The sequence below is a fragment of the Parambassis ranga genome, unplaced genomic scaffold (genome assembly GCF_900634625.1).
Source record: "Parambassis ranga unplaced genomic scaffold, fParRan2.1 scaffold_21_arrow_ctg1, whole genome shotgun sequence".
Taxonomy (NCBI): Eukaryota; Metazoa; Chordata; class Actinopteri; family Ambassidae; genus Parambassis; species Parambassis ranga.
In genome coordinates this window covers 297,467-307,315 of record NW_021144767.1, presented here as the reverse complement: position 1 = coordinate 307,315, position 9,849 = coordinate 297,467, and the positions used below count along the sequence as shown (strand labels likewise).

Below are 9,849 nucleotides of genomic sequence, written 5' to 3'. Positions count from 1 at the left end.
ACATTTTGTGTAGCCAGTAGGTGGCGCTCTGTCAAAGCCTCAATATTGTTGTATAGATGTGTTTAGGGTCAGACTCTGATCATACATGTGACATTTCGTACAGATCGGACAGAAAACGAAGAAGTTATAGAGACTTTCTGTGTCCTCAGAAATGGTCAAACTTTGAGGCCACGCCCCGGCCACACCGTCAGACTTTTGTAAGAGTTTGGAATGCGTCTATTCCCTATGGTGTCCTGAGTGGACACGGCGAATTTCAGCTCAATCCGTTGAAGTATGCGAGGCGTGAAAAGTTTGGCAGCAGGGTCACACATCGCCAAAAATGGCCACAAACCTTCAAATGGGGGACTTCCTGTTGGGTTTGGAGGGGGGGTCCAAGAGACTTTTTTGTGCGTCTTGAGGTGATACATATGTGTGCCAATTTTCATAATCCTGTGTCAAACCGGCCAGAGGGGCTACGCGTTGGGGGCGCTATAGAGCCATTTTTATATGTGCATTTCAAAAGTCAGCAAATTTCAAAATTTTTCAGGCGAATGAATTTTTCTACCAACTTTGGTGAGTTTTTGGGCATGTTAAGGTCTCCAAAAATGCGATCTCGGAGGGGGAAAAAAAAAAAAAAAAAAAAAAAATTAAAGCTGCAAGCAGCATTGCGGGCCCTCGCGCACCTTGCAATCCGCGGGGTCATCGCAGTCTTCTCTCCTATGCTCTCGTCTCCTATACTCTCCTGTCCTATGCTCTCCTCCTCTCATTTCCACAGATATACAACGAACACGTTTACAACCAAACTTTCCTGCTACCAGTAGGTGGCGTTATGACCATATCATCCTATTAGCATATATATCTGTTCAGACTCAGGTCCATAGCAGTACTGTAAGATGTTGTCCACATTGCATAAAGTATATGGGTAGTACTGCAGAAAACACAGCAAGTTCCTTTGTAATGGCGAATGGTCAACTTTGAGGCCACTCCCCTGCCACATGGTAATACTTTTGAAAGAGTTTTGGAATGCATCTATTCCCTATGGTGTCCTGAGTAGACACAGTGAATTTCAGCTCAATTGCATGAAGTATGTGAGGCGTGAAAAGTTTTGAAGCAGGGTCAAAAAAAGGCAAAAAATTGCCACAAAAGTCAAAATGGCTGACTTCCTGTTGGGTTTGGAGGCGGGGTCCAAGAGACTTTTTTGTGCGTCTTGGGGTGATACACATGTGTGCTAATTTTCATGAACCTGTGTCAAACTGGCCAGCGGGGCTACACATTAGGGCAAAAAATACAGGGAGTTCCTTTGTAAGGGCGAATGGTCAACTTTGAGGCCACGCCCCCACCACACCGTAAGACTTTTGTAAGAGTTTTGGAATGCGTCTATTCCCTATGGTGTCCTGAGTGGACACAGTGAGTTTTAGGTCATTTGGATGAAGTATGCGAGGCGTGAAAAGTTTTGTAGGAGGGTCACAAATCGCCAAAAATTAACAGAAATTTCAAAATTGCGGACTTCCTGTTGGGTTTGGAGGGGGGGTCCAAGAGACTTTTTTGTGCATCTTGGGGTGATACACATGTGTACCAATTTTCATGACCCTACTCAAAACAGGCCAGGGGGGCAGGCAGAAAAACCTATGAAAACACAACATTTTGTGTAGCCAGTAGGTGGCGCTCTGTCAAAGCCTCAATATTGTTGTATAGATGTGTTTAGGGTCAGACTCTGATCATACATGTGACATTTCGTACAGATCGGACAGAAAACGAAGAAGTTATAGAGACTTTCTGTGTCCTCAGAAATGGTCAAACTTTGAGGCCACGCCCCGGCCACACCGTCAGACTTTTGTAAGAGTTTTGGAATGCGTCTATTCCCTATGGTGTCCTGAGTGGACACGGCGAATTTCAGCTCAATCCGATGACGTATGCGAGGCGTGAAAAGTTTGGCAGCAGGGTCACACATCGCCAAAAATGGCCACAAACCCTCAAATGGCGGACTTCCTGTTGGGTTTGGAGGGGGGGTCCAAGAGACTTTTTTGTGCGTCTTGAGGTGATACATATGTGTGCCAATTTTCATAATCCTGTGTCAAACCGGCCAGAGGGGCTACGCGTTGGGGGCGCTATAGAGCCATTTTTATATGTGCATTTCAAAAGTCAGCAAATTTCAAAATTTTTCGGGCGAATGAATTTTTCTACCAAGTTTGGTGAGTTTTTGGGCATGTTAAGGCCTCCAAAAATGCGATCTCGGAGGGGGAAAAAAAAAAAAAAAAAAAATAATAATCCTAAGGGTTTCAATAGGGCTCTTGCACCATTCGGTGCTCGGGCCCTAATAATAATCCTAAGGGTTTCAATAGGGCTCTTGCACCATTCGGTGCTCGGGCCCTAATAATCCTAAGGGTTTCAATAGGGCTCTTGCACCATTCGGTGCTCGGGCCCTAATAAAATCATAACATCAAATGTTGTGACAGAGCTTGGTAGCAGGTGTAGCAGCAGCATGTCCACAGTTCCACAGTATACGGTTACATGGCTGAGAGAGGCAGATGACAGATGTTCTCCTGATTATTTTCCCCATCTTCAACAGGATTCCCTCCTTTCGTTGTCACGCTGTCAGCGAAGCTTTCCATGTAGGTAGAGTGCCGCTGCACCGGCTAAAGCAAATATAACAGCAAAACGCTTCCACGCTTTGGTCGCAGCGCTGTATTGTTTTCGTAAAGTGTCATAGTCTGCCATGCTCAGAAAGTACTTAGATCCATCAGAAGGGGGTCTAAGATTCAGGGTGCCATCTGGGTCCAGCGTCAGCTGGCCTACACCAGTAACACGTGTGCCCACCTGAAAAAAGGTGCATATTTTCATAATGTATTGTTACTATGTAAATTATTAGTGATAAGCAACAGACATTTTGTTGTGAATTAACTATTAAAATAACGAGCATTGGTAACTGACTCTAAGCATTTCCTCGGTCTCCAGTCGACTGTAGGACTTCACCCCGCTGAAATACCATCCAAGAACACTGAATCCATGGCTGACCTGGAGAAACCTCTTGTACAACATCTCCATGTTCAGTCCAGAGGCCTTCAGTGGACAATGGACTTGGACTGCAGTCCCATCCGAACCCCTTAATACGAAGGGCACCGATGTCACTTGTTGATGACTCTTGAAAAGAGCAGAGTAAAGGCTGCTCAATCCCAGCCTGGGCTCTGTGACTTCCACTTTGTGCACCACACCAACAATGTCTTCATGACACTGACTCCTCAGTGGCTCGCCTACAGGCTCCACAACACCTACAATATATACACAAACATACAGTATGAAGTGGAAATACATAATCATCACTTGTTTGTATTGATCCAGTTCTGGTTACCTTCAACAACAGCATACTGCAGACGTGCTCCTGGTGTAACCTCCAAAGTGTCTTTAAGGTTTCCATCTATGTTGATGTGGGAGGCATTCTGAATATGACACACACATAGTCAGATGGCACATGGAGGTTTTACAAACTTGCACATTACACTGCATGACCATCACCAACAACATGTTAAAGGGCTGCAAAGGATTTTAGTTAAACAAGTAGGAGAGCTTTTCTCAAGCATTTTTGCATGGTGTACTTCTTTGTCAGAGACTAGTGAGCTGTCAGCATGCACTGAATGCAACAGTCCCTCTGTAAGTATTAGCAGTCAGAACCGCAATTCACTTTGCAGACTACTGCTATATAATGTTAATGAAATACATTCTTACTCACATCAAGCTCATCTGCTGTCTTCTTCTTCTTTCTATACATATAGTAGCAAAGGCCTGAAACAGCCAAGCCGGCCCCAAGACACAGTGCCTCTGTCAGTGAAAAACCGAGACAGAATTTCGCCATTTCCTCTGGATGCCCTGTCACGGTCCTAAGAGCAATCCTGCACAAACATAAAACATGTAAGAGGACTGTGAGATGCATCTTCCTGCATCTTAGCCATGTACTCAACTCCGAACCAACAGCAGGTGGAAATTAAAGCTGCAAGCAGCATTGCGGGCCCTCGCGCACCTTGCGACCCGCAGGGCCATTGCAGTTTCCTGTCCTATGCTCTTCTCTCCTCTCATTTCCAGAGACGTAGAACAAAAACATGTTTAAAAGAGAAATTTCCTGCTGGGAGGTGGCGCTATGACCGTGTCATCATATTAGCATATATATCTGTTCAGACTCGGGTCCATAGCAGTACTGTAAGATTTTGTCCACATTGCATGAAGTATGTTGGAGGTATGGCAGAAAATACTGTGTTTCTTTGTATTGGCAAATGGTCAACTTTGAGGCCACGCCCCCGCCACACCGTAACTCTTTTGTAAGAGTTTTGGAATGCGTCTGTTCCCTATGGTGTCCTGAGTGGACACAGTGAATTTCAGCCCAATTGGATGAAGTATGCGAGGCGTGAAAAGTTTTGTAGCAGGGTGACAAATAGGCAAAAAATGGCCACAAAAGTCAAAATGGCGGACTTCCTGTTGGGTAGTAATCCCTAAGGTTTCAATAGGGCTCTTGCACCATTCGGTGCTCGGGCCCTAACTATTACTGAGTGGTTACATGTTATTTCCTTAACAATCAGCCCTAAACTAAACTCACTTTAACAATAACTTGTAAACTTGGCCACACTTGTTGTTACTTGACACACTGTCTGTGTTAAAAGTCCAGTTAAATGAGAATCCGTATCCTGTCGGTCTACCCCAAAGTGGCATTTGGCCTGCCTCGCTTGATGAAGTGGCATGTGGCGATCTCAAAGTGCCATGTCTGACTGTGTTAGTGGCATGTGGCGATCTGTGGCTCACATGCCAGCTTCTGGGGATGTTTTGGTGCCATTTAATGCCTGTTTTGGACTTCATCAGTAGGACAGCCTGCTCTAGCACCATGTGTCACTCATATATTATAATATATGAATGTATGGATCTTCCAGGGGTTCGTACAGCTCTGTGGCTCATATACCTGTTTTTAGCAGAATGCCACTGTCTGTGTCTGTCAGCGGAAGACAAGGAGCTGCACATAGCTAAACAGCAGCAGTATATATAGCGGCTTCCTCAAAGCTCCAAAGTCCCAGATGAGAGGAGAGATGGGCCCTGCCTCTCTGTATGAGGCGCTGTAGCCTAATGTGAAATGAGGCCTTCTGCCTCTTGATGAGGTTTGATATAGTACATGGACATGGGATAAAACGCTGCATTGGGGAGATGAAAACATAAACCAAAAGAATAACCCGGTGATGAACGTGCAAAGGTGTGCGCTATGGTTACGGTATGATGTGCTGCGTTATGTTACGACACGCTGCGGTCAACAAAAACTGTGGCCACCCAGCTTCTTCTCTCCTCCTAACACCTGTGACGGTGAGTGAGTGCCCCTTTAATAGAATCCGGTTGTCACCACCTACACCACGTGACGCAAATATTCCCCATCACCATGACAACCATACGACAAACAACAAATTACTCACTATATGTCTGCTCCAGTCTTCCTTCTAAGACTCTGACGACAGTCCGCTCGTCTCAACAGGTTTATTGGAAAGTGTGAAACTGAAAACAAACACATACAACTAATTACCAACAGTCAATATGCATTTATGAACTAAAACTGAATTCAGTATTATTAATACGTTGTATGTCTAAATATAAATGGTTGATGAGAGTTTGACTCCTGCAAGATTAAGTAAATTCAATACAAATGTTTTAGACGTGTGTGTTAAATGCAGGGCAGAGAATTGTTGCAGTTTGCACCAAGATGAAAGAATTTTGGACAGAAATTGTAGAAATAATGCAGGAAATCCTACAAATCAACATTGAACTAGAACTTACATGTTTTTATCTTAGGCATCCCTCCCAATAGATACAAGATAAAACACAGAGAGCAATTTGTTGATATATGTTTGTTACAAGCAACAATGGTCCTACCAGCGGCTAACGCCCTCTACAGTCGAAGACCACAACAGTCAAAGAAGCACTCGATCAAATGTAAAAAAATGTCAACACAAGCACAAAACCACACCATAAAGTCACAACAAAGTACTCACTATATGTCTGCTTCTGTCCTGTAACTACTGAACAACTACACAACAAAAAGCTGAGTGACACGTACCTTTGAACCGCTCTCTGTCTCCATGGTAACATGACGCTTTAGATGAGCAGCTGGGACTCTTAAATAACCACGTCATAGAATGCAGTGAGCATCTGTTTCTAAATAAATTATATAAATAAAGCTGCCTTTTTATAACAAAACAGCTGCACTGCCACCATCTATGGCTCCTACAGTATATATGATTGCTGTTAGCCGTTCCTGTCCTGATCCAGACTGTTGTCGGCAACACAGGGGAGAGCGGTCTCCAGGGCCGAAGGGCGGTGTCCTCCGGGGCCAACTCCCTAACCCTGACTCGGTAGCAAAGAAGGATGGAGGTGGTGGTGCACTGAGTACTAATGAGGAGCATTATTTCCAGCTGTGCTGAATGAACACCAGAGAGAACACAGCAGCTCTTCACTCCAACATGCAGCCTTTTGCAACCCACATAACACAGACAGCGTCTCACTTCCTGTCACCGCTTTATTGTGGCGGGGTGTGTCCCTTTAACTTCCGGGGCACAACCCCGCGTTTCCTCTCGCTCCATGGCCGCTGCCGTCCCTGTGCTTGGCGTGCTCCGGTTAGCATTCTGGCAAAAGTAACGATTAAACTGCTTCATGACCCAAACGAACCGCGCCGATTGAATCTACATCATCTCCGTAAATATCCACTCAGCGGCGAGTCATTTATTGACCCTGCGAACTTTGGTTTATTATCGAATGCGGTGCCGCGGTCATTCACAAAGCCTATAGGCTAACCGCTAGGCTAATGGCTAAGCTAACGTTGTTAATACCGGTCTTTATTTTAATAGACCGTGCTATTTGTGTTACTTTTATGGCCGAATGTTAGGCATAGTGTTAGAGTATCGACTGAATTCTTTATTATTGGTTGTTTTGTTCGTTTTGTATAGTTTTTGTTGCTTTTGTGGTTAAAGCCAAACCGGCCTATGGTGCTTCTGAACTGACCCATCGACATGCACAAACAAATTGTTTGTTTACCTAAACATTTAAATGTTATGAACCTGTGATTAGCTTATTGCTGATTTAATTTGATTTATTATAAAGTGCATCATTAGCTTCACCTTTACCCAAAGCTTGAAAGTTGAATGATTGATTTATAAATGTTATCATTAAATAACCTGAGCGTTATATGCTGTATGACCAATAGCATTGATGGTATTATTTATTCATCATTATGCATCGTTATGTATGGATGTATTTATTTACTTTCTTGATGGAAGATCATTTCATTCATACTGAATTTTAATGTGTGTGTTTGACCTTGTTTAGGTCAGGTTTTTTCCTTTAGCTTGAAATCCAGTTCAACATGGCGAGCTGCCCGATCACCCTGTGACGCTGTAGGATTATAAAAACCTTTTTTTTGGCCTCCTACTACGGACCTATTTGAGTTTTCCCCATTTTTTTTTCTTGAACTCAAACCTTTTTTTGGAACATTGAATGAACTATTGTTTCCTGAATGAACTGAGTGACCTTCTGTCATCACAGTTTGGATTGTTTATTGTGCATATTATTACTGAATACCTGTTTATATATATTACATAGTAATAAATACATTTATTATCATTCATAACTTGCTGTTACTGTCCTATTGCATATCTGCTTATTACATGACAATAATATATTTATTTGAGCTCTATTATTTTCTTTGGTGTCTTATTCACACACTCAGCCTCCATAGCCGAAGCTACTTTTGTTGCTTTATTACATCTATGGCCCCATAGTGCGTTACACTTTCATATTCAGCTGTGTAGCTCGGCCTCTTGCTGTGCTCTGTTTCCATTCAGGCTGATGGAAGCTGTAGAGATGACAGTGATGCTGCAGCATCATCATCCAGGGAGCTCAGACTGAAGGAGGACCTGTCCTCTGTGAGCTTCTGTGTTCCTCTGACGGGGAGATGCGTGTGGTGGATCTGCTGGTTCAAGAGTCTGATGGCTGAGGACAAGAAGCTGTTTCTGGGTCTAGTCCATGTGCGGATGCTTTGGTAGATCCTGCAGTGAAAAGAGTGTGTAGCTGAGGTGTGTGGGGTCTCTGAGGGTTTTCTGTGTTTTCCTGAGTGATGAGTAATGAAGGTGGTTTGCAGGGAAGGCAGGTGAGAGCCAGTGATGTGCTCTACTGTCTTCAGCACTTGTTAGAGACCTGTGGTCTGCAGCAGAGCAGCTTCTGTAGCAGGGAGGGGTGAAGATGTCAGTGAGGACCTCTGAGAGCTGGTCAGTGCTTTGAGGAGCCATCCTGGAATGCCATGTGGCCCAGGTGACCTCTGCTCCTGTCTTTGTAGCCAGTGATGGAGAATCCACATCCACACCCTTCATACTTTTACTCTGAATCAACAATAGATGTGTCCCAATGCAAGACGTTTGTTCTTCAGGTGTGTACATTTGTGCATCATCAGCATACCATGAAATGTGTGTGTGAGTATGAACCCCAGGAGACGTGTCGACAGAGAAATGGACCCACTAAAGGTCCCTGTGGGATTCCTCAGGTGAACTCTGACTCCTGAGGCCTCAAAGAAGTGTCTTTTGTCTTTTCACAGCTGGTACCTTTTCAAAGAACTGAACTCAATCCTCTTTAAGTGGACCAACAGAAACAGGTCTCAGTTCTTTTTGTGTTCACACTGTGAGTTTATTGAAAGAGGACCAGCTTCTGGTCCAGTTCAAGGTAGTTGGGGCCTCAGTCCTCCTTCTGTTCACACCAGGTCCTCTAGAGCTCTCAGACCCCCAGTGCACTGAATTCTGGGTAGTTTAGGTTTGTTTTAAAGGGGCCTGGGTACAGTTGGAGTATTCACGTATGTGGAAAAAATGCTGAGTCATGGATCTGTTTGTTTAGAGGGCTGAAGGGGACCAAGTGTGAAAACACCCTCAGATTCAGATATAAGAGAAACCAGACTGGTCCAGTCCCACAGAGGCCGATCAGATTTTAAAGAAAGATGTGACCAACTGTGGCTGCACTGAAACACAAGGACACTTTGTGTAGATCAGCTCTGACTCAAAGTTCTGGATGGATGTTTTGGTGACATGATGTTGGTTTTACTGCTCAAAATACTGATCCTAGAATGTATCTAAAACTCATTTCTTGAATGCACACTTTGTTAAAACTGTCTGTCTTTAGTTGACTGCAGATAACAGAGGAGAGAAGGTGAAGGACACACTGAACAAAGGAGGAAGCAGCTGGAGCTGTGACAGTGTGTGAGTCCCTCTAGTGGACGCTGTGGAGTATTGTGTTGTCTTTGCTCCACAGGTTTTTGTACAGAGTTGAGCTGTTTCCTGTCACTGTGGGCTGCAGAGCACAGTAGTACACAGCAGAGTCAGTCACTGCAGCTCTCCAAATGCTAAGTAGCTTCAAACAGTGACAAACGTATTATGAATTTTCCTCTAACTTACGAACCTCATTGGCCTCGTAGCTCTGGGGGAGGTCAACCTATCTTCTAAAACAGTCTTGACTAAACACAGTGAAGAATTCCTCAGCATTTCTTCATCTTCTTCAAATATCAGTTTTAAGGCGGTCCGTTTCTTCCACGTGTCATTCTCAGTGCATCGGTAATAACATTCTGTCTATCAATGAACGTTGGTCCGTTTGGAAATTAAATACCGGTAGATCCTCTTGGACTCTTATTTTTAACACATTATAGTGCAATGAAAACAAACGAAAATAGCTTTTTAATAAATATATGAATTTTATTTTTAACATTTATCAATTAAGTTCAATAACGTCACTCTGACAGCTACATATAGAAGAAATGTTTGTGATGGTGGCGGTGCTGATCTGCACTGAGGCGCCCGGTGAGAAAACGACATGCTT

The 9,849-nt window shown here is 43.9% G+C and overlaps 1 protein-coding gene across 2 annotated transcripts; it reads right to left on the bottom strand.

The window, feature by feature from the left end:
- Positions 1-2,541: 2,541 nt before the first annotated feature.
- Positions 2,542-6,074, bottom strand: LOC114429767 (mitochondrial ubiquitin ligase activator of nfkb 1-A-like). 2 transcript variants are annotated; one of them, XM_028398402.1, is made up of 6 exons: positions 6,059-6,074; positions 5,421-5,499; positions 3,707-3,866; positions 3,329-3,416; positions 2,911-3,248; positions 2,542-2,796 (listed from the first exon to the last, which is right to left on the bottom strand). In XM_028398402.1, the coding sequence occupies exons 3-6, from the start codon at positions 3,827-3,829 to the stop codon at positions 2,575-2,577; spliced, it is 771 nt and encodes a 256-aa protein (XP_028254203.1). In that variant the 5' UTR covers positions 3,830-3,866; positions 5,421-5,499; positions 6,059-6,074; the 3' UTR covers positions 2,542-2,574. The 2 variants fall into 2 exon arrangements, with proteins under 2 accessions (XP_028254203.1, XP_028254202.1); XM_028398401.1 differs by lacking the exon at positions 6,059-6,074 and adding an exon at positions 5,994-6,031.
- Positions 6,075-9,849: the final 3,775 nt, after the last annotated feature.